The sequence below is a fragment of the Panicum hallii genome, chromosome 7, assembly GCF_002211085.1.
Source record: "Panicum hallii strain FIL2 chromosome 7, PHallii_v3.1, whole genome shotgun sequence".
Classification (NCBI taxonomy): Eukaryota; Viridiplantae; Streptophyta; class Magnoliopsida; order Poales; family Poaceae; genus Panicum; species Panicum hallii.
Window position 1 is genome coordinate 30,570,734 of NC_038048.1, and position 22,618 is coordinate 30,593,351.

General features: G+C 44.6%; 3 protein-coding genes across 8 annotated transcripts; 2 read left to right on the forward strand and 1 right to left on the reverse strand.

The window, feature by feature from the left end:
* Nucleotides 1–1,120: 1,120 nt before the first annotated feature.
* LOC112900424 (G-type lectin S-receptor-like serine/threonine-protein kinase At2g19130) lies at nt 1,121–3,787 on the reverse strand. Its single transcript, XM_025969276.1, has one exon. It carries the CDS (start codon nt 3,773–3,775, stop codon nt 1,229–1,231), a length of 2,547 nt encoding a protein of 848 aa, XP_025825061.1. The 5' UTR covers nt 3,776–3,787; the 3' UTR covers nt 1,121–1,228.
* A 3,603-nt stretch (nt 3,788–7,390) lies between these two features.
* On the forward strand, nt 7,391–10,062 carry LOC112901682 (uncharacterized oxidoreductase At1g06690, chloroplastic-like). The gene is made up of 10 exons (XM_025970641.1): nt 7,391–7,766; nt 8,146–8,237; nt 8,326–8,363; nt 8,462–8,623; nt 8,712–8,734; nt 8,847–8,918; nt 9,029–9,196; nt 9,301–9,383; nt 9,498–9,560; nt 9,645–10,062. The coding sequence occupies exons 1-10, from the start codon at nt 7,529–7,531 to the stop codon at nt 9,825–9,827; spliced, it is 1,122 nt and encodes a 373-aa protein (XP_025826426.1). The 5' UTR covers nt 7,391–7,528; the 3' UTR covers nt 9,828–10,062.
* A 1,869-nt stretch (nt 10,063–11,931) lies between these two features.
* Nucleotides 11,932–22,490, forward strand: LOC112899639 (protein PRD1). 6 transcript variants are annotated; one of them, XM_025968188.1, is made up of 9 exons: nt 11,932–12,459; nt 17,468–17,574; nt 17,655–17,839; nt 18,361–18,663; nt 18,758–19,727; nt 19,811–20,504; nt 20,785–21,065; nt 21,143–21,812; nt 21,977–22,490. In XM_025968188.1, the coding sequence occupies exons 1-9, from the start codon at nt 12,010–12,012 to the stop codon at nt 22,193–22,195; spliced, it is 3,879 nt and encodes a 1,292-aa protein (XP_025823973.1). In that variant the 5' UTR covers nt 11,932–12,009; the 3' UTR covers nt 22,196–22,490. The 6 variants fall into 6 exon arrangements, with proteins under 6 accessions (XP_025823973.1, XP_025823976.1, XP_025823977.1 ...); XM_025968191.1 differs by lacking the exon at nt 17,655–17,839 and adding an exon at nt 17,218–17,360 and having other exon boundaries at nt 12,324–12,459; XM_025968189.1 differs by lacking the exon at nt 17,655–17,839 and adding an exon at nt 17,179–17,360 and having other exon boundaries at nt 12,329–12,459.
* The last annotated feature ends 128 nt before the right edge of the window (nt 22,491–22,618 follow it).

Genomic DNA, 22,618 nt, shown 5'->3' on the forward strand with positions numbered 1-22,618 from the left:
AGAATGGCCCGACGCACTACCGGGTTTATACTGTTTCATGAGCATTGACAACATTATCCTAGTTAAGGTTGATCAGGCACTATTGAACCAGTCTAAATTGGATGGTTCGGCCACATGAACCTTTTATCTCTTTTGAGGATATGAGCTAAACTGAGAAATATATTCTTAAATATATTTTGCTAATCTATTTTTGAATATGATTTGATATGCTTGTAGTTTAAATTGACACTAAGAACACAAAAATTCATGTAAACAAAAGAAAATAGTAAACACTTTTATTTAGTATATTATGTGTAAAAAATGTTTGGGGTATATGAGAAAAAAATGTAGTATTTTCAATAAGAAAGACTCGAAAACTAAACCTTGTTTTCAATGGGCGAATTGTATTTGAGGGGCATCCATGTTCCGCGCCATCCTTAAAAATCCTTGTACAAGGGAACCACCCTGGAAAATCATGATGATTTTTAGGGGTGATTTACCATGCTTTCCGCTCCTGGAAACCTATTTTCGGGGATAGATCGCCTGCTATGGTGCCCATCATCAATATTTGATGTAGGTGAACTTCTCAACCGACTTAAAAAAGATGCCTCTATAAACTTTTTATGTATAGTAGTGGACCTCTAAGATGTATCCACATAGGCAAAGTCGTCAGAACAAGGTCAGACTGATGGTGAATGTTGGGCATCTAATCAAGGAATGAAGAATAATATTCTTTTAATAATATTAATAGAATTTTTATGGCACAAATATGTAATTTATAAACAATTAGGGGTTACATTTTTATCATTGGTAAGGTGGGAATTTTTTTAGAACTCAGAACATATTCATGGCTATGATCATTAGCTTATACCGAACTGATGGCTATTACGGAGTAGATGTTTCTATTTTGTAAGAATTTCTAGAATTTTTATCTTTCTCTATCGTGCATCTCACGAGGATTAACCTAGGGGTTCCAAAAGAAATATCCAATTAGTAATAGTAATATTTTAATTATTGTTTGAGTTTTTAATTTATGCACCAAATGACTTAGATTTCGAATAATAAGATATTAAATGGAGCTATGCAATAAAGAAATTGTTTATTGCAGACGTTATGTTTTTTTTGTGTTGTTACACGCATATTAGAATTACTATACATTGAATCCACATTTGTACCAACATTGAATTACACGCATAGATCATACTACATATTTGTAGCCACAAACAAAATAGCAACAACTTTCAAAGCATTAAGAATTACTATACATTGAATCCACATTAGAGCTGTCCGTTATAGCTGCAAGTAGTCTTGGCATCGGAGGCATATCAAGCTCCTGCAGACCCTCAAGAACTCGAACCACTTCACCCATTGTTGGCCGATCAGACTCACTGTCCTGGATGCACCAACATGCTATTTTGCAAACTCTCTCAGCCTCATCCAAGCTGAAGTCACCACGTAATTCTGGATCCACCAAGCTCTGCACATCTCCCTCATGAAGCTTGCTGATGGCTTGCACAGGGAAGTAGGCGACACAGTAGCTGCCGCTAGTGTGATCCGCAGATGCTGCATTCCTTCTTCCTGATACGATTTCCATCAGCACCATGCCGAAGCTATAAACATCGACTTTTGATGTGATAGCAACCCCGCTAAGCCACTCAGGGGCAAGGTACCCCATGGTTCCTCTGAATGTAGTCAGGACCCGGCTAAAATCCCTTCCTACGACCGATGCCAACCCAAAGTCTGCTATTTTGGGGACAAACGATTCGTCGAGAAGCACGTTTTCCGGCTTGATGTCGCAGTGTATGATGCATTCGCGGCAGCTCTGATGCAGGTATGATAGCCCCCTAGCAACTCCAATGGCTATCTGAAATCTGGTCCTCCAGTCAAGGACTGTCCTACCTTTGCTCTGGAACAGATGGGAATCAAGAGAACCGTTGCACATGTGTTCATACACAAGTAGTCTCTTACTATCACCTTGGCAGCAGAAGCCAATCAGCTTGACCAGGTTGATGTGTTGGATCTGTCCAAGTGCGCCCACCTCCGCCCTGAACTGCTTCTCTCCCTGATGACGAGCGCCGTCAAGCCTTTTTACTGCCACACGAGTCAGGTCGCTCAACACTCCCTTGAACACAGACCCAAAACCTCCTGCTCCAAGCTTCTCTGAGAAATTTCTTGTAGCCCGACATAAATCGGAGTATCTGAAGGCAACAACTCCCACGGTACCATGACCGGTGGCATGTGAGGACGCACCACCACACCAGTTGAATCTGTTCCTTGAGATCATGAGCAGCAGCAGCATGATTAGCATTAGCAGCCCAAACCCGGCAACGCTTGCGGCAATAGCCACTCCAGCTACAGATGGCCTTCTTGTACCTCTACTTGCTGCGGTCGGAAAATCTCCGGCGGCGAGGCGGATGTACAAGGTATCTTCAGCGCTGATCTCGATGCCATCGTTCTTGTTCACACTGAACAGCTCCCCATGCCAGACGGAGCACTTGCTGCCCTGAATGGAGTAGGCAGTGCAGGAGCAGTTGCTGCGGCACGCCCGTTCGCATTCGCTCCGAGTCGCCGCATCCTGCACGCTCTGAGGGCCATAGGGCAATGTGACACTTTCCATGGGGTGGAACACGTCTGTCGAAGCCGAGCTGCTGCTCCTGTTGCCACTGCAATCCAGTGGAGTGCTTCTTGAGCACCCTCGTGTCCGGTCGCCGAGCTCCCAGTCCGGCGGCGACGTCCGGGAGAAGGTCTCCATGCACTCGCAGGGTTGGTTCGAGCTGCCGGTGCAGACGGCGAACGGCCCGCAGGTGGCGTACGGGCGGCACGGGTCGACGGGCTGGACGTAGATGCTGTGCCACGCCTGGTCGGCCGGCGACCACACGTTCATCTTGGTCTGGCCGGACGTGTCGAGGGAGAGGAAGGTGGAGGACGACTCGTCCGGCGAGGTGTACATGTAGTACTCCTCCTCGTCGTTGTCGACGTACTCCGGGACGACCAGCCCCCTGGTCTGCGGGTTCATGCGCAGCAGCGCCTTGAGCGCCGGGATCTGCATCGGCGAGCTGACCGGCGACCACGACCAGTACACCTTGGAGGGGTGGACGCGGCGGCTGACCATAACCCTCCGGGTGCCGTTCGTCTCCAGCCCGACGCTGAAGGCGCCGAGCCCCGGGTCGGTGCGGCTCCTCCACGAGACGCCCACGCGGTTCAGGCCGGTGACCTTGTTCCAGCCGATCTTGGCGCCGGGGAGCGCGACGTCGGTCGGGTCGTCGAAGCTCTGCCAAAGCACGGCATTGGACTTAGGCGGCGACGGGTCTTGTACCTGTACGACGAGGTTCCCGCTGCCCAAAAGGACGGCGGCGCTGGTTGTCATGTTGCTGGGTCTACTACTATTGTTATTGGCGATGTCAGTGGACCAGACGACGGATTGGGTGGCCTGGTTGGAGACGACGACGACAAGGTTGCCGTCGCCAGATATTTGGAGCTGCGTTGCCCTCAGATCTGGACCGGCGATCGGCCGCTCCCGGTTGGCGACCCAGACAGGGGTGAGGAGAGGGATCTTGTTGAACCATATGGCGAGGTACCAGCCCGGAGAGGTGGACGACTTACTGATGTTGCCGGCGGCGCCGGGCTGGAAGAAGCCGAGCGCGAACTTGCCATTGCTGGAGACGAGCTTTTCGCCGACGGCAAGCGCCTGGCCTGGCAGGAGAGTATCATTGTCTTTTGCGGCGGTGCTTGCAGGAACAGTGTGCAGGGAGAGGAGGAGGAGGAGGAGGCCGAGAAACAAGGGGAGGGTAGGCATGGCTGCTCTGCTATTCAGAGAAGGAAGCCTAGAAGAGCAGAGGAAATTGGTAGGTTTAAAGAAGCACATGGGAATGAAGACACGGCTGGCGACGACTCCGATGCATGCGGGTCAGATTCATCAGGAGGTTGATCGAGATATAGCTACAGCACTGGACTTGGCGACGACTTGCAGTGAAGCTTGTGCCCGGGTTGTTTACTTTGGTCAACCATTCTAGACAAGCCTTTCCTTGTAGAAAACGAGTAAAGTTAGCTTTTTTCTGCACCCCATGGTAGCTGCACCTTGCTGCTTGGCTGCGTTGAAACAAGTTTACACATAAAAAATTGTCTGAAACTATGTTCATTGGTATGCTCCACAAAAGGAGACAAATAATGTGGAACTAGCATATAGTTTGTGTGCGTTGTATGTAGAGCACACACACATATATATATATGACACATTTTTACACAAAAGTTTTTGTGAAAACTTACTTGAGCACGCTATGTGTGTATGCATTCTATTCGCAGTTTTGTCATGTGCAAAAATGACAAATAAAGTCCAAATAGGGCGTGTACCTAATAATATGGGTGAAAAAACCGAACCACTTGTTGCAGGGACCATCCCCTCCCATTGAAACCCTCATTATCGCATGTACGGACCGCAGCAATGCAAGTTGAAGCAAGACGACTAAGACCATGTCGATTAACTTGTTATCATGTTGCTGAATGCTGCTGATTGATTCGAGACACCACTACTGGCCGGTACTATTACCCACTTGCATTGGCCACTTGTACGTACTGGGTGCATGCACTGCAAGAGCATCTTTTGATACCACCCAGCGGTAGATAGCAGTAGCACTCATCTCTGGCTTGCCCAATCCCAGAACTTGCAATGAACCTTCTTCCATGGAAGATTACTTTAATTTGGTCAACCGTGGCAATCCAAACCATTCGTTACGTTACGCCTTCCCAAGATAATCCACGCCAACAACCAAAGCCAACAAGCAATTTCGTCATTTTGTAGCTACATGCGTACGCGCTTACAAGCTGAGCTTAGCAAATAAGAAGTGGAAGTAAGGCTTAGCATATGTTGAACATGTTGACGAAAAGAAATGAAACAAATAATAGTGCTACATGCTAGTTCTTACAAGGGATCAATATATATATAGTGTTATGGTGTAATGCACCCAGGCCGCCGGGCGTATTAGGCTGAACCGTCTAGTGCATCCGACCGAATATGCATGTCTGTTTTCTAATTTATTTTTATCACCGCCAATCATGAAAAGCTACAAAAATCCCACTAGCCTGCATGCATGCATCTCCTTTTGTCGGGCACTCGGCAAAAGCTTTGCCGAGTGCCAAAAGCACTCGGCAAAGAGAAGCACTCGGCAAAATATAAATAAAAAAAATCCAAAAAAATGAAACAGAAAAAAACAAATTTATTGGGGGAGGTATGCACATCCAACTAGTCACCCATCTATTGGGTTGCACATTTTTTTCAGCAATTTTTCATAATTCGTCAATGATAGGTTTCAAACTCACGACCTCCTGCACATAAATAACTCCCTCTACCACTGCACCATTGAACCACGTGTGTCAACATTACGTTTTTATTCTCCACATATTATAATTAACCGAGTGTAAATTATTTGTTTGAGATAGTAAATAAATTCAAATGAAAAAGTTATGAACTACAAAGTGGCATAACTTTTCAAGATCTACAACTTTTATTTTGGTAGTTTCTTCATCCGAGATCGTTTACAAAATTTGAATTTCAAATTTGAAAATTTCAAACGTATTTTAATATGACACAATGATTTCAAATCAAAAAGTTTTCAACTACAAACTTTTATAACTTTTTGAGATCTACAACTTTAATTTTGATGGTTTTTCCATTCGAGGTCATTTGCAAAATTCGAATTTTAAATTTTCTATATTCAGATGTAGTTTTTGTTGACAAGATGACTTCAAATTAAAATGTTGCTAACTGTAAAATCTTATAACTTCTCAAGATCTATAAAGTTTATTTTAGTTGTTTTGTCATTTCTTCATCTGACATGATAATTCTAATATTGTTCACAAATCTTATATATCTCTCTTCTAGTTTCATAAACTACGAGAGAGATATATATGTTTTGTGAACAAATGTATATTTATTTTGTCAAATGAAGAAATGTCCAAAATAAGAATTATGCATCTTGATGAGTTATACAACTTTGTAGTTGAAAATATTTTTATTTGAATTAATTTACTACTTCAAAATATGATTTGAAAATTATCTTTGCCGAGTGTCTAAAAAAGTCACTCGGCAGAGAGCTTCTTTGCCGAGTGTCTAAAAAAAGCGCTCGGCAAAGACCGGCACTCGGCAAAGAAGTTCTTTGCCGAGTGCTCGAAAAAAAACACTCGGCAAAATATTTGACACTCGGCAAAGATCTTTTTTCCGGTAGTGTCACCAGAATATTTATGTTTGTATTGTGATTCATAAAAGTAAAAAAAGGCCACGAATAATATTTATGCGGGCCGATCTACATGCCAACATATATATCCGTAGTGCCGGTATCATGATTGACGAATGAAAATGACCAAAATATTATGGGGTGTGTGCGTTGAGCCGATAGTATAGTACACTGTGGTTAATAATAGACTGCAAATTCAGTCGTTGCCCGATTAAAGCCGTAGCAGAGATGTGATGCACTAACATTCGTTAGCCAACTGAGAGCCCACAAATGGCACCGATCCAAGGCCGTAGATGTGACGCATGCCTTTCATATACAGCCAATGTTTTTCGAGCAAACATCCTCGAAGGCCTCGGTAGATGTGAATCTGTGATGCATGCTAGGGTTGGGAGGGATCGGGCATGGAGCTTCCACGACCGTATCAGGTGAAGGTTGCCCGGTTCGCTGCCTTTCAGGAGCTGCGTTGCTACACACGTCAGTCTCCATCAGTGTATGGGATGATGATAATATAGGGCATAGATTATATGCAATCTGAAGAATAATCTGTGGTGTTTATTGTTGTGCATGTGAGATTATATGATTTATGGGGCAAGCACACATACTCTTAGTAGTCTAACCTGCAATTGCCATCTATCTTACATCCTGTTTGTTTTCTTTTCAGACTATATAATTCAGCTTATACATATGCTAGACTATATAATCTGTAATAAGCATATCTCAGACAGCTTATGAGATAATGATAATGTAGGGTATAGGTTATATGTAATCTGAAGAATAATCTATGATATGTTTTGTTGTTCCTGTGGGATTATATAAACTAGATTATCTAATAATCTTAGAACAAACAAACATATATGCTCTTAGTATTGGTTTTCCTCCCACGATTAATTTTAGACCGTTCGTTCGCTTTGGTCCCAGTGAACCACTACGCGCCACCGTAGATATACTGAAAGCGAAGCGCAACGTTCCTCACGTGGCAGCTGGGACTCGAGCTCTCTCGAGTCTAGACTCTGCTACTCCAGTACTCCACAGCAAGAAGCCTGCAGCCACACGAGCACAGAAACTATCAGCAACTCCTCCCCGCCAACCGCCACCGCCACCGGGCTCCATGCCAAGACCCGTCGCCGTCCCGGAGCAGATTCCCCCCGGTGCTCCCGAGTCCCGGCACCATCAAAACGAGGCGCCCACAGCTCTCGGCCCCCGCTCGCCCCGGACACGGAGAACGCGTGCTCCTCCCTGCCTCTCGCGCGCGCGGTGAGCGAGTGGTCTGATCGAGCAGCAAGCGAGCGAAGGAGCGAGCGAGCTTGAGGACGCGCGCGATGGCCTTGCAGGTCGCCGGCGGCGTGGCCTGCTGCTGCCCTCCTCCGCCCCCCGGCGGCGGCGGGCGGCGGACGCGCTGCCGCCCGCCCCGCGCGGTGGCATCCGGCGCGGCCGCGGTGGTCGAGGAGGGCGAGGGCAAGGTGAGGCTCGGCGAGTCCGGCGTCGCGGTCACCAAGCTCGGCATCGGCGCCTGGTCCTGGGGCGACACTACCTACTGGAACGACTCCGAGTGGGACGGTACGTGCTATTTTTTTCCTTCGGGGAGCAGAAAGCGTGTTTGGGCGCCAGCGTTTCCTGGATGTTCCTCGGCTCATGCTTCTCGTGCACATCACTGCATGTTGCATTGCCTGCAAGGAAACAGTATGTGCTGTGTTGTGTTGTGTCATGCGTATCTTGCACGGTTGGCATCACCACAGGCAAAACGAAATTGGCATGTTTTCCTACTTCATATGATCTCTGCAATACTTTAGGTGTGGCTGTTTCAGTTGTGCCAGAATTATCTATATATTGCTGCTACTTCGACCTTCATCATTAATTTAGCATGCCAATGACAATGATCGATTGCACTCTGTTGCGGATGTAAAAGGTAATTGACTGCTTTTAATTAATTTGACAGATAGGAGATTGAAGGAGGCACAGGAAGCGTTCGATGCGAGCATCGACAACGGGATGACCTTCTTTGACACAGCAGAAGTGTACGGTACAGCGGTAAGAAACAGAAACCTAGCTCACTCATTCTTCCCAAATTCAGTTCTGATGGCACATCTATTTAACTGAAAATCTTTCTGTCCTTCAGCTGATGGGAGCAGTCAACTCTGAAAGTTTACTAGGAGGGTATAATGCCATTGTCCGATGTTTCTCCCTTCAAAACTTTGCAAAAGGATGCTGTGCAACAGTAGTTATTCATCATGTGATGTGTGTCTTGCCATCAGATTCATCAAGGAAAGGCAACAGAAGGAGCAGGTTGAGGTCGCTGTCGCAACAAAGTTTGCTGCCCTTCCATGGAGATTTGGCCGAGGAAGCGTTCTTTCTGCACTCAAGAAATCGCTAGACCGTCTTGGCCTGTCCTCGGTGGAGCTCTACCAACTCCACTGGTCGGCTCCTCTGCTTTCTCTGATACATTTACCTGTCTGTAAATTATCTGCATTTTTAACTGAGGTATTCTTATTATCGCCTTTTCAGGCCTGGGATATGGGGGAATGAAGGTAGATATCAAACGCAACATACCCTTGGCAAAATCAAATCTGATTGCCTATTGTGCTTTCTAACATCTATTAACTTTCTTTTTCTGACATGACTGATCATGAATCATTTCAGCGTACCTTGATGGCCTGGCGGATGCTTATGAGCAAGGCCTTGTAAAGGCTGTTGGAGTCTCAAACTACAGCGGTTTGTGTTCTCACTTTGGCTTGCGAATGATCCTGAGTGTTCACCATTAGCTGCATCCTTTTCAGTAAAGTTCATTGAAATAACAATCAGTATCATGTTCTCTTATATAGAGAAGCGCCTTCGGGATGCACATGCGCGCCTGAAGAAGAGGGGTGTTCCACTTGCTGCAAACCAGGTGAATTACAGCCTGATATACAGAACCCCTGAGTTGAATGGTGTGAAGGCAGCTTGTGATGAGCTCGGCATCACCCTGATTGCCTATTCCCCAATAGCTCAAGGTAGGAACCAGTCCCTTAATTTTCTCTACCCAATTATCCGATAGTATTAAACAGGTTTAGTTTTCTAGATCTCATTTCCTGCACTAACTCATATAGATATACAGGTGTTCTGACAGGGAAATACACTCCAGAAAATCCCCCTACCGGTCCTCGAGCAAATACATACACTCCTGAGTTCCTCACCAAGGTCAGATTTCTGTAAATTAGAACTAGCTAAGTTACATGACATGCAGCTTCAATCTCTGCAATTCAACTTTTTTGTCTGAAATCCGAAGATGCTTCATGTCTTATGTCTACACAGCTCCAACCACTTATGAGCAGGATCAAAGAGATTGGAGCAAGCTATGGCAAGAGTCCAACCCAGGTGCTTCACCGACAAAAACTTGGACCATCTCCGAATCAAAGTCACTGAGATCATAACGAGTTGTATGTAACACCTCTGTTTCAGGTGTCTTTGAACTGGCTGACCTGCCAGGGGAACGTAGTGCCAATCCCCGGGGCCAAGAATGCCAGCCAGGCCAAGGAGTTCGCCGGCGCGCTCGGGTGGAGCCTGACCTGCGACGAGGTCGAAGAGCTTCGGACTCTGGCGCGCGAGATCAAGGGCATCAAGATGCCCATCGAGGAGTCGTAAATTCTGCATTTCACCCTCCAATGGTATATCGCTGATAGGAGATTAACATTTTTAAGATAGAAAAAACGCTATGATGCAGAAATGAACAAGAAGTTGCAGCATGTGTTAGTAGAAAATGGTATAGCTGCAAATGATTCTCAATTTCTCATGCCTGAAAGTAGATATGTAATGTAACTAGTATGTGGCATACTTTTCATTTGCCAAAAGGAGGGTGCAGGGGTGCAGCGTGTGTGCATTCGTGAGGGCTACGAGGATAAAACTAAATATAAAACTCACATGCACAAATGCCACTAACTATTCATGTCAATTGTCAAGTGCTCTCAAGATGAAAACTAGTGTTCAATTCAACCAATCCTAAACACCCTAAACCCTAAGACAATCCTTAACCCCATTAACAAATTGAAATGCCTTAAGCGTGGAATGATGTCACTAAATATGATGCCGATCTAACTGCATTTGAGCGTCAGGTCATTAGCTTAAAGACAATCGGCAAATTTCACACGTCTGCTCTTCTCAAGTTGTGTGTTCTTTGTGTTGCTAAGGCTACTCTAGTACCTAATAAAATATGAGTGGTATCAATATCACTCTTTTTCCATAGAGAGCGTCTAGGAAGTAGGATCAGATAGACTTCAATTTAATAAACACAACTACTATGATAAAATTTGAAGTTGAATTGTAAAGTCGGCTGGTAAACACCATTTTTACCTGGAGTGCTGGTGTTGCCACTTTTGTAGCCCTGATCACCTTTTCCGCCATTGTAGGGGCCAGGATCATCATTGCTACCATATATTCTATCCTCATTTTCATCATCAATACCATCAACCTGAAGCAAATATTGTCTCTAATGGAACAACCTAAACCTCACCAACATCCTCAGCATAGTGAGTTGTTCAGATCCATTGGCCACCCATGAGGGGGAACCTCTCTTGAAACCTTTCGCACAAACAAGTCCAATACTCTAATATCATTATCCATCACAACTGGCACGTAATTCTCCCGCTAATCTTAACCATATACTGAGATCAGTCTCCTAATGTGTAGACCTCTTAAGGATCCAACATCAATTACCACTTGCAAGATCACATCCACGTCATTACCCGTCCACCTCAATCTCTTTTTCAACCTATCCACGATACCACTAAATGCTGATCTTGCACTAAAAAGCAGTATCAATTCTTTCATATTCTTAAAATCAACAACATTCTTAAAATCAACAACGCTTATCTCATTTCGCTTCACATCACCACCGTGGTATAAAATTAAAAATTTGTCCATCTATCAAAAAATAATAAGACCAATCAATCCACCATACTACATCATATTTATCATCATTATAAACTTGCCTAAATCTAACTATGATTTTGTAATTGATTCAACTAAAATACCTAGACAGTGATACCTGTCTTCTCTACATCAATTTCAAGTATTGCATTTCTCAGTTCATCTCATTGTCTTTTACATGATCAGTGCATACCAAAGTATAAATGGTGCTCTCCTATGCATTGCTCATTTCAAGGTAATACATTGCAAAATTACCGAATCCCCAACATTACAACCATCAAAACAAGCTTCTGCACCAACTAATTCATTCGTATACAATTTATTTTCAAATTTGAAGCCCCACGGTTCTAATTAAGGTTAAATGAAATTTAGCAAAATCAATGCATTGTGTTGGACAAAATCAAGAGAGGGAAGGGACTTCACTAACTCTGATCTTGTCCATGCCCTATGGATTTGATCGGAGATGATCGGATTTGGATGGGGGAGGTGAGAGGGAGGGAGAGGAGGCCAGCACATCGGGAAGAAAGACGAGGAGGGAGAGAGCGGGTCACAGAATTATATTTTAGGTAACGGTGTCGGAATAGTTAGCATATGCCGTTAAAAAATAGCAAGATGTTATAATCTTTACTGTCGTAACGAAATAGCATGACATCACGTAGTTTGGCTTTATTATTTCCGCCAGATCCATATTGGATCTAACATGGAACATCATGGTGCCAAATAATCCGACTCTATGTTATTAATTAAGGACACCAATTGTGATAGCACCGTCTAGAATTTTTTCGCAAAACTTTTATCATAACGTGAGAAACTTAAAAAAAGGCTAAACAGAAAAAAAACCTAAAACCTCCCCGCAACTTCGATCTCTCGAAATCTCCGAAAACCCCCTTTTGCCTTCCCCATGGAATCCGACGGCGACACTTCGCCGCCACCTCCGCCGGCGCCGGCGCCGCCACGTGCCTGCGGCGCGGGCCATCGGGCGTCGCACTCGCTGCCGACCTCGGCGGGCGGCCGCGTCTGCCTCTCCTGCGCCGCGGCGCTCCTGTCGTCCGCGGGCGCCGCCTCCACGCCGTCCCACCACGTCGCGCACGCGCTCGCCAGCCTCTCCCTGGCGCTCGCGGACCCGGCCTTCCTCGCTCCACTCCGCTCCGCGCACCCACGCCTCCTCGCGGCGCCACTCGCCGAGGCGCTCGCGGGCGCCGCCGCCCGCCGCGATGCGGCGCTCGCCTCACAGGCGTCCGACCTCGCGGCCGACCTCGCCGCAGCAGTGGGCACCCCCGCCGCCTCAGAGCTCGTCGCCCGCGTCGCCCGCGTCCTCTCCTCCGGCTCTCTCGTGAAGCACCTCCACACGGTACGTGTGCGGCTCCTAGCCACTCACATTTTCGTCCTAGGCTAGCTGTCTCTGAAAATTGGATCGTTGGAAATGGTTTTTCACTGTAAACACTAGTTCTATGCCCGTGCGTTGCTACGGGAAATCGAAAATTGTTCAAAGCAACAAGAGGAGCGTAAAAAATATGGGGCTTTGAACTATATGTGAACCAAATATACTTTTCAAAAGTCTAAAGATTTCTCTCCAAACAACTGCAAATTTAATTATAATCTGAATACTAATTTATAAATCATACTCACAAACTGTACACATATTTTCTATAGAAACTTGTAGTTCAGTATCTCGCTAGCGGCATCAAACATATTAGTTGTTGCACTTGCTTGACTTGTGGCTTGATTGACTGGCATAAGTGGCATCTGGCATGGCAAAACATAGAGGCATCTAACAATGGGAAGACAATAATAAAAGGAAAAATTCAGTGAGAGACACCATAAAATTGCTATTTTACTATGATGATTCATTTATTTAAAAAGGAGGATAATGGATAGTTATTTAAGCAAACGATATGCTAAATGTATAACTCATTTTCATCTTTTGAACATTGATCTATGCGAATACTTAGTGTGAACACCTTGATATCATCAAATGCACTTTCACTTTGTTGCCCCTGAGACCATTTACTGCATTGAAACGATGTGAACCGGAGAAGAAAAAAAGTGTCATTCTACAGTGGTAAGGATAACACAAAGCAAAAGTAAGAACAATGTGATTTCACAAGCCCCATTCTAAATGTAGTGCATTGTAGCACAATGTTGTAATCCTTATCCTTAGGAAAAGAAAAATGCAAGACCAAAGCTGAACCGAACAGATCTGAAGCCATAGCCCATGGAGCAGTATCCAAACTTGAAAAATGCCATATCCAAAACATTTGCACTATAGAATAGAATTACATTAAATTTCTTCTTGCTCGATGATTTGGATAGTTAAAATAAATCAAAGAATGATTCAACCAAATTATCATGGAAAACTCATGAGCTTCATAAGAAAAAGGAATTGGAACTATGACGGACAGAATATGATAATCCTGCATAATTCACTAAGTCATCAAGTGCCAAACTCAATCCAAAATCCACATCATAAGGATCCGCATTTGTTTCACTTGAGACAATGTGAAGATCATGCTGAGCCAACTCGAAACCTACATGTGGACTGGTGGAGTGCCAAGCTCCCAAGTTAATATGCCTATGAGATTAACAACCATCTTGATAGTGGGTCAAACATATCTTAAATTGCATAGCTAAATGCATGTACTTTGTTATGGCTAAAGGTCACTCGATTCAGATTCGTTCTCATAGAAATTTAGCATACTTGACAAGAATTTACAAGCACACTCCTACATAACCATTGTGTCCTTTATCAAAATCAATTTCACATGCACGAACTCACTACAGAATTCAGTTTTTTGGGGTGCTCTGCACAACTGATGCGGCACCATCACCAAAGCAATGGCGACACGCACATGAAAGCCATTGATGCTCCGCCGGCGTAGATAACTGCAGGTCAATTAATCAATCTAACCACCAGCATATTAGGCCTTTTGCGAATAGCACTGAATACACCGGTGACGCAACAATTCATTAAACAGGAAGCATAGAACAAATGAAGCTAACTATTCTGTGTCCAAATCCAAATTGATCAATGCAACGAATGAGGAAAGGCAGCCTTGGACGGCACAATATATAAGTCTCTGGAAGCAATCAGAATGGTCAGTTAATTGAGCCCTTGTTAAATCGTAAACCACAAGTATACGAAGATAACAGGCAAAGAGATTATGCTTCTATTTCAACTGAATAGCTCTGTGGCATAATTACCTTTTAGCACGGAACCCAGACCAATGTTTAAACAAAATGGTTGCTACCGAGGACGCAGTGATTGCCCTGATTGACAAGAAAGAAAATATTGCTTATCCACTTATGTGCTACACTTCCATGTGGAACAAGAAAATAGGTTCATCTTTCACCATCAAAATTTCTTGGATAGATCACGAACCTTCCCTGCAATAAACACATAATAGTAACTTCGCTTAGCACCTGCACAACAAGTTAAGAACCCATGCTGTGAAGAATGCACAGTACACCAATCAGATTCCTAAAAATTGCACCAAAGCAAACATCCAATGCAATTCACAGTTTGACACATGTAGAGTCCTCCTCGTCAGCAGACAAGCATATGTATTTCTGCAGTGCCTAGAAAATCAGGAGATGAAGGGATTGGTCAGATCAGAACGCAGAACAAGAGTGAAATGCATACGAGCTGCTTAGCAATCGCCTGAACTTGTTGAGCAGCGTCCAATCAGGCTCATGTAAGAGATCACATAAGGGAAATGTTCTTCTCCCACATTTTTGTCGAGCAGTTTGTAGGCCTTCCGTACATCCCTGTTCTTATTGTAGCAATCAATCAAGCCATTGCCAGCTCAGGCTCGCTCCACCCAAACGCCGGCGCTGCCCCAACGCATCATCGCCAGCTGAGCAGAACGTGGAAGGTCTGCCCCAATGCCGGACATGCTCTTCTCCTAGCAGAGCGTGCAAAGCAGCGCGATGAAGAGGCTGACATCAGAGAATTGAGAAAAAAATATTTAGCTATTCAATATCTAAACACAAGCCGGTGATCGAGGAGGAACTCAGTGCGACGGCGGCGCGGGGGCCTGGCATGTCCTCGCCGGATAAGCTGACCATTGCCCCGGGCGAAGCCGGCGAGCAGGCGGGGGCGACGGAAGCTCGGCATGTCCTCGGGGGAGCGGCGGGGAGCGAGCAGGTGGGGGCGGCTCTCGCGGCCCGCTGGGGACACGTGAAGCCGGCGAGCAGGCATGGGGCGATGGTAGCCGCGTAGCAGAGGCGGCACCCGCGGCCTGCCTTGGTGGAGCGACGGGGCAGTGATTAGGCGGGGGCGGCGCCGCGGCGTGCATGCGAGGCAAACCCACACCACCGCCCACAAATGGGAACAGGGGAAGGAGACCAAGAGACTCACCGGGGTTCAGCCTTCGCCTCGCTGCTCACCGCGCAGGCCAGCTCGTGGCGCCTGGGCTGCGGTAGGACGAAGAGCACCCGGAGACTGCTTCTTGGGCGCCGCTGGGGCGACGATCCCGGTGTAGCGCACCCCCGCGGCGGCGATGTCCGTGGAGCGTGACGCTGCCGCCCCATCGTTCTCCGGAACAACTCCGGGAACCGTGAGGCGGGGCGTGGGCGCGGGGGGCACGGGGGCTGGGGGCGGAAGGAGTGTGGCGCCGCCGCCGTCCACGCGGAAGGCGAGCCCCGCGAGGAGGAGACGGAGGAGACAGAGGCCGTAGAAGTCGGTGATGGTCCCCGTAGGATGCCGGGGACGGAGAGGCGGCGCCCTATCGTGATGGTGGGCTAGAAACCGGCAACAATCGCCGTAGGAAGCTCGGAATGGAGCGGTGGCGTGACGGCACGGAAGGTGGCAAAGCTACGCCAACGACGACGCGGCATAGGATGCTGGGGACGGAGCGGCGGCGTGACAGGGTGGCCGCGCGACCTCGCGACGGTGCAGACGGTGGCCGCGCTACGCTATCGACGTCATGGCATAGGATGCCAGGCACGGAGCGGCGGTGCGACGGCGGTGACGGGGTGATGGAGCGGTGGTGCGACGTAGGACGCTAGGGATGCTGGGGACTGGGTGATGGAGCAGTGGCGTGACGTAGGACGCTAGGGATGCTGGGGACCGGGTGACGGGTCGGTGGCGCGACGTAGGACGCCGGGGATGCAGGCGACAGTGCGACTGCGGTGACGGGGTGACTGAGCGGCGGCGTGATGGGAAGATGGCGCGACAGGGCACGAGGGCTGAACGAAAATGATCCAGGGTTTAGGCAGTTTGTGGAAGGAGGCTGGAAATCAATCGATGGCTGTTGATGCGGATGATTTTTAAACGGATGCTGCAAATCAGCCCGAGGCTGGACGACGGGGGAGGGGCGATGGTCGCACCAGTGGACACATGATGGAAGGTTTTGTCCCTCTTAACCCCTTTTTAGTAGTAGAGATTGCGAGATACTGGATTCCGGAAGTCTCGTTCAACCTGAGTAGTTTCGTTGCAAATAATGTCGTGGAGTAGAGTAGTGGAGATCAAGTGTAGACTACTTCATGAATTGCATGATAATTATTGTGTTGCTGAAACCGCCTCATGATTTGGCAGCTCCTTATTATGTCAGTAGGTGCTTTATTAGCACTAGTGGCCTATTGCACTAGATACGGAAGTTGAACTTGACACTGACGTCGCATAGTCTAAGCACTCTGCAATCTCTTTTTTTTTATTACTCCTATCAGGCCAATTTCGTTTCCTATAATTGCTTGCATTGTCATGTCTCTACAATTTTCTGCAACTCCACCATTTACGTTAGCCTCAATATCAATAATCTGTGTTTTCTACAAATGATGGAATGCATTGTTCTTCTTTCTGTAATCAATTGCCTTACATTTACTTGTGCCTTCATATGAATTGAGCTAATGAACTGAGAGGAGCATCATTTGATATCTTCTTAGTTTTGTTTTGGTTGTACCAAACTTAAATCTAGGATAAGATCTTACTTGATTATACTACTAGATAGATTAGCACTAGTTAATGAGATGCTTGAGCTCCAATGCACCATTTGAAGTAAGCATAGTAACTGGTGGTAGGGAAAAGCTTAACTAAGTGCAGCATTATTTTAATTGATTAGTGTCACTACAGGAGATGTATTCAAATGTTGTCACAGAAGTACATCTGCAGTTAGGTTTCAGGATATGGTTGGAGGATGATCAGCTTCCTTGCCCTGTTATGGTAATTGTGGTGGACTACTGCATTTTGTTCAAAGTGGGATGCAGTCCTTTTATCTCATCGTTTGACTGACATAAACTGGATCTCTTAAATATGTGAGGCATCTTGGTACTTCTCTTATGATTTTTTTCTGAAGCAGAGGCAACAATATTGTTGAAATTGATTTACCTAATGTCTGAATCTTTCTTTTATGTCACTGCAGCTACATTGTTTGGGCGTCTTGCTAAACACCACCAAAGATGCTGCAGCACATATAGTAGATAAACTTTCGCTTTTCTTAAATCTTGTTAATGATCTCCGACTACCAAGGTGAAAACAACTGAACTTTGATGCTTATTCTTACCTTCCAAGCACCTCATCTGGCAACATCCTTAACTTCCTCTATACAGCGATGAAATTCGTGGAGAGATACTCTTCGTGCTATACAAACTCTCTATATCAAATGCCACCCCATGGGACATTATATGTGATAATGGAGATGTGGACCTATTAGCAATTGGAAGAAACTTGTTTCAACTCTCTCTTGAAGTCCTACTCAAAACTCAAAACGATACTGTTCGCTTGAATTGTATTGGTTAGTGTATTTCTTCTTTTTGTTTAATAGAAATACTAGTGCTATGAGAATATTCTATCCAGTTAGAGATATCTGATGTTTTAACTTTCATATGCTCCAACAAACAATTCTGACGATTAGTTTCTGTCACAATTTGTACATAAATTTACAGAATTTCTTTGTGACTAATTAATCTACACATTGTCTTTGTTTGAACATTCTAAATATATAAGCCACAATTAGGCAATGATAAAAAAGTTGTATGATCATCTTCATATAGTTTGAGAAACTTGAGAATGTTTTAAAAAACACCACCTTCATAGTTGATGAATGCACGATTCCTGACGGTTTGCAAGATATGATACAAAGTTCCAATAGTTTAAGAGTTGGAGGAAAGAATTCACAATTTTGACATAGTGCCTTCAAGTCATTTACACTAATGAAATTCGGATTTTCCTTTAAACAACTTGTCAATGTTGGAAATTCTGCAGTGCTTTTTCTTCACTTGTTACTGTTGTTCCTTTTTTTAATTGCTTCTGCAGCATTGCTCCTTACTTTAGCAAAAAAGGGACCCTTTGACCTTGTGTTGCTCAGCAATCAGAGTTCAATCAACTGCGTAGAACCAGAGCACATGCAGAATGATTATATGTCCCTAAATGCTTCTCTTGTTCTATTCGCTGAGGCTGTCAAAGGATCTCTGCTATCTACTAACCTAGAAGTTCAGACAGGGACATTGGATTTGATCTTTCATTTCCTGTCATCTGATGGAAATATTTGTGCTCTACTTCAAATTTTGATCGATGAAAACGTTGCTGATTACATATTTGAGGTTCTCAGGTTATCAGGTACAAGCACAGTCATGAACCACTTTCTGAAAGCTTATATGCATTGTGAATATTGAAGGCTTACCAAGTCGAACTCCTGTTTTACATTCGTCAGGAAATAATGATCTTCTTGTCATCTCCTCTATTCAAGTGCTATTAATTTTAGCCAGATCAGAGGAGAAATTCAAAGAAAAGCTTGCCATTGGATTTTCCACTCTGCTTCCTGTTCTTCACTATGTTGCAGAGATACCATTTCACCCAGTCCAGTCTCATGTTTTACAACTTGTTTGGATTTGCATGGTCAATTGTTCTGGTATACTCTCACTGCCCCAAGAAGAACAGATAGCCTGTACTTTAACTGCAATCTTGAGAAGAAATGGCAATGGCGAACATGGCATGAGTTCTGAAACCTTTATTCTGGTTTGCTCAATATTAATAGAGATCCTGAAGTCACCTCATGCTCATGATATTGAGAAATTACCATCATTTATTGAAGAATCATCAAGATATGCGATATCTTCAACACTATCACATGAGTATGATTCTAGGATCCCCATTCCTCATTCCCTTCTTCTTCTGAAAGAAGCACTTCTGTTCTGCCTTGAAGGGAGCAAATATAATATTTCTAGCAAGAAGGATCTTGAGGATAGCATCATTGGAACTTGTGGAACGATTTTACTGCATTGGCTTGAAAGTGCTGTGGTTGATGGTAATGATGAAGAAACACTGGCAGGGATCCTTCAGATTTTCCAACTTATTTTGTCAAGGGCAACTGACAAAAAGCCATTAAAATTTGCTGAGTTGCTAGCTTCATCTTCATGGTTTAGCCTGTCATTTGGACTCATGGGCTTATTTCCTACTGATCATGTAAAATCAGTGGTATATTTGGTCACTAGTTCAATTGTTGACAGAGTTTTGGGCTGTAATTACGGGGAAACTATTAGAGATGCACACATTTATCTGCCATCAGACCCCACAGAACTGATGTATTTGCTTGGGCAATGTAGTACAGAAGACTTCAACTTGGCATCATGCCAATGTGCTATACTTTCTATACTGTATGCCTGTTCATTCTACAATGAAAGGTACTCATCTTGCGCAGCTTTTGATTCGCCATTTATAACTTATAAGAAAGAATGCTAATGTGGTGATTGTTTCAACTATTCAGGCTGGCTGCTGACAACCAAATTCTGGCTTCTGTTGAGCAATACATCCTCCTCAATGGTGGAAACTTCCCATATGAAATTAATTTTTCTGTTATGTTTACGCTTCTGGTCCACCTTTATGCCTATGTCAGGGGCATTTCCTATAGCTGCAGCATTCCACATAGTCCAGAAGCCGAGAATACTCTATTCCATGTAATGACACAAAAGGATTGGGATTTGCTTGCTATCCGAGTCCATCCAATAGCAATAAAATGGCTCTTTCAGAAGCAAGAACTCATGGAACCACTCGCCTTCCAGATGCTAAATTTTTGTAAAACTTTCTGTGAAGATGAAACTATCATGCTCTCAAACAGCAGTCAGTTGGTGGACATACAAATGGTTGCAGAGCTGGTACTTTCTGGAGAAACCGTCATCTCGTTTTTGCTGGTGTCCTTGCTAAACCAGATAGTAAAGGAGGGTACTGAAGATGAGGTCTTCTCAGTGGTCAGTGTCATCGCTGAAATCGTCACCATCTCTCCTTGTTCATCTGATCAGTTTATATCATGCAGCATTGTCGATTCATTCCATGACATATATTGCTTACCATACTCTTCAAGGATCCAAACAGTTTGTTCCTATTTGATCTTTAACATCTTATGTTCAGCAAGTGCGTTGACATTCTCTCAGGAAGATGAATGGCTTCCTCTTACTGTGAAGGTACTCTTGTTCTGTTGATATGAGTTGAACCATGCAAGTCGCCACACGTAGCTTAGTTTTAGTCACATTTAAACAATATTATTTGTTGGTTATTAAAAGCTTCATGGGATGTCTATTAGGGTAAACTTGTGGATATAGGGAACCGTCCTTAAACCCTAATTGTTTGTATAGGTCCATGCAACCTTCGAAAAGAATCCGTTGTTAGCTAGTATTTCAATTTTTGCATCATTTCTGGTTATATTTATAGTTTGTTTAATTCAGAAACCGCTTTTGTTTACAGCTATTGGAGTTTATCAATTCTGGTATTGATTATACATCTAGTAACCAAGAACACAAGATATTGATTGGGGTATTATGCTTTGTTTTGCATCATTCAGCAAGCAAAGTTCTTGTTGAGCCTGCAAAAGCCATAATCTTGAACAGTTCATTGGTTTCTTTAACGGATGTTATAGTACAGAAAGCATGTTCAAAAGGCCCATCTTTATTTCAACACAATCAGGATACAGCCTTTGGAGAACTCCTAAGTCTTGTACTTCTATTAGTGTTTTTCTCTCTAAGAAGGTATGAACTATGAGTGATTACTTGTATGCTTAATTTTATTTGCTTCAGCATGCACTAATTGTGGTCTCTATTTTCAGCTTGCATACAATTCTAGAAGCAAGTATCGACTGGCAGGACTTTCTTCAGCATTCAGAAGACATCCAATCTTTTTCTGTCCTCGGTATTCCATGCCATGATTTATGCCGTCTCATGCACTTCGGTCCACCTTCTATTAAACTTATTGCTTCACAATGTCTGCTGGAGTTGCTCACGAGAATTTCAGATCAAAGAACATGTACTAATGCTGAATTAAGATGCTCTGTGAAGTATCTGAAGTCCATTATTGCAGTGACCGAGGGTTTGGTCTTCAGTGAAGAAAGTAAAGTTGCTGGAAATTGTGGTGCCTGTCTCTCTGTGATTCTAGGTTGGGAGAAATTTGGAAGCCAAGAGAAGGTGGCGACCAGAGAATCCAAATGGTTTCGATTAATAATGGAGGAATTTGCAGTTGCCTTGACTGCTCCTGGTTTGACGTCCAAATCTTTCACCAATCAGCAGAAGTTTGCAGCGAATCTAGCTATTTCATTGCTCAGGCTGAGCCAAGTACCAGATTGGCTAACATCGCTGTTTGATAGCCATCTGATATCTGGCATTGTGGCTAATCTTTCTGCTAGGAATGTTACTGCAGAAATTGTCAATCTCTTCAGTGAGCTCATGGCTAGGAAATATCTGAGTAAAGAGCACATTGTTGCTCTGCATAACTTGTTCCAGGTTTGTGCGATTCTCTTCGTAATCTAAAAATGTATAGTTGTACAAGTAGGCTTACAGGATCATATCCTTTTGTTAGTTTACACCTTTTGAATTCCTCTGCCCCGGTGAATTTGATTTGGTCCAAGTATAGTTTCCACCAGGCTCACTTCGTTCATGACATGCAGGTGTGCAGAAGGCAGGTCTATGAGGGAAGCTCCAAGGCGCAAATGTTTGGGCAAAGTGCTAAAAAGGTTGCGAGGAGCACCGATGACATGCTCGCATTGCTCTTTGGCCTGATGCTGAACCAGAACGCAGACCCTGGTGCAGTTCAATCGGAGCAGCAGACGCTCCTGCGTGCGATTGATCTGTTCTTCCAGCAGTCAAGTGGGAGAGAACAGCGTTAACATAAACGCCAACCAGCTTGTACAGATGTTGTTGAAGAAAGCTGATTCTTCTTTCTCTACGTTTTCTGAACCAAGTCGATAATATTCCAAATGGAACAGCAGTCCCTCTGTTCCTGAGAGGGTCCTCGATTTTCCTGCAAAAGAGGAGAGGCTTAGTAAGTTGTATATATATCCAAAAGTTTTGGTGTAGGAGATGAATGTACATGTGATGTGAATCGATAGGATTGCAATCATCCTTCTGGCCTGAAACAGTAACATCTATTAACTCGACTTTTATAAGGCGTATTCTTCCTTATATACATGCGATGCGAGGACTGCATCGCCACGGCCGCTGAATTATGAACTGATGATGATGATTCTTGGTAACGGCCTTTTTAATTCGAAGTGCTGAAATTCTGGCTTTTCATCCCCTCACCATGTGCA

What these genes read in the sequence shown, in the direction of transcription:
- LOC112901682 (XM_025970641.1), top strand. Translation starts at nt 7,529, where the DNA reads ATGGCCTTGCAGGTCGCCGGCGGCGTGGCCTGCTGCTGCCCTCCTCCG. An exon ending in TGGGATATGGGGGAATGAAG is followed by an intron (nt 8,735 to 8,846) that starts GTAGATATCAAA and finishes GAATCATTTCAG; the next exon opens with CGTACCTTGATGGCCTGGCG. An exon ending in TGGAGTCTCAAACTACAGCG is followed by an intron (nt 8,919 to 9,028) that starts GTTTGTGTTCTC and finishes TCTCTTATATAG; the next exon opens with AGAAGCGCCTTCGGGATGCA.
- LOC112899639 (XM_025968188.1), top strand. Translation starts at nt 12,010, where the DNA reads ATGGAATCCGACGGCGACACTTCGCCGCCACCTCCGCCGGCGCCGGCG. An exon ending in TCGTGAAGCACCTCCACACG is followed by an intron (nt 12,460 to 17,467) that starts GTACGTGTGCGG and finishes ATGTCACTGCAG; the next exon opens with CTACATTGTTTGGGCGTCTT. An exon ending in GGCTTCCTCTTACTGTGAAG is followed by an intron (nt 20,505 to 20,784) that starts GTACTCTTGTTC and finishes TTTTGTTTACAG; the next exon opens with CTATTGGAGTTTATCAATTC.
- LOC112900424 (XM_025969276.1), bottom strand. Translation starts at nt 3,775, where the DNA reads ATGCCTACCCTCCCCTTGTTTCTCGGCCTCCTCCTCCTCCTCCTCTCC.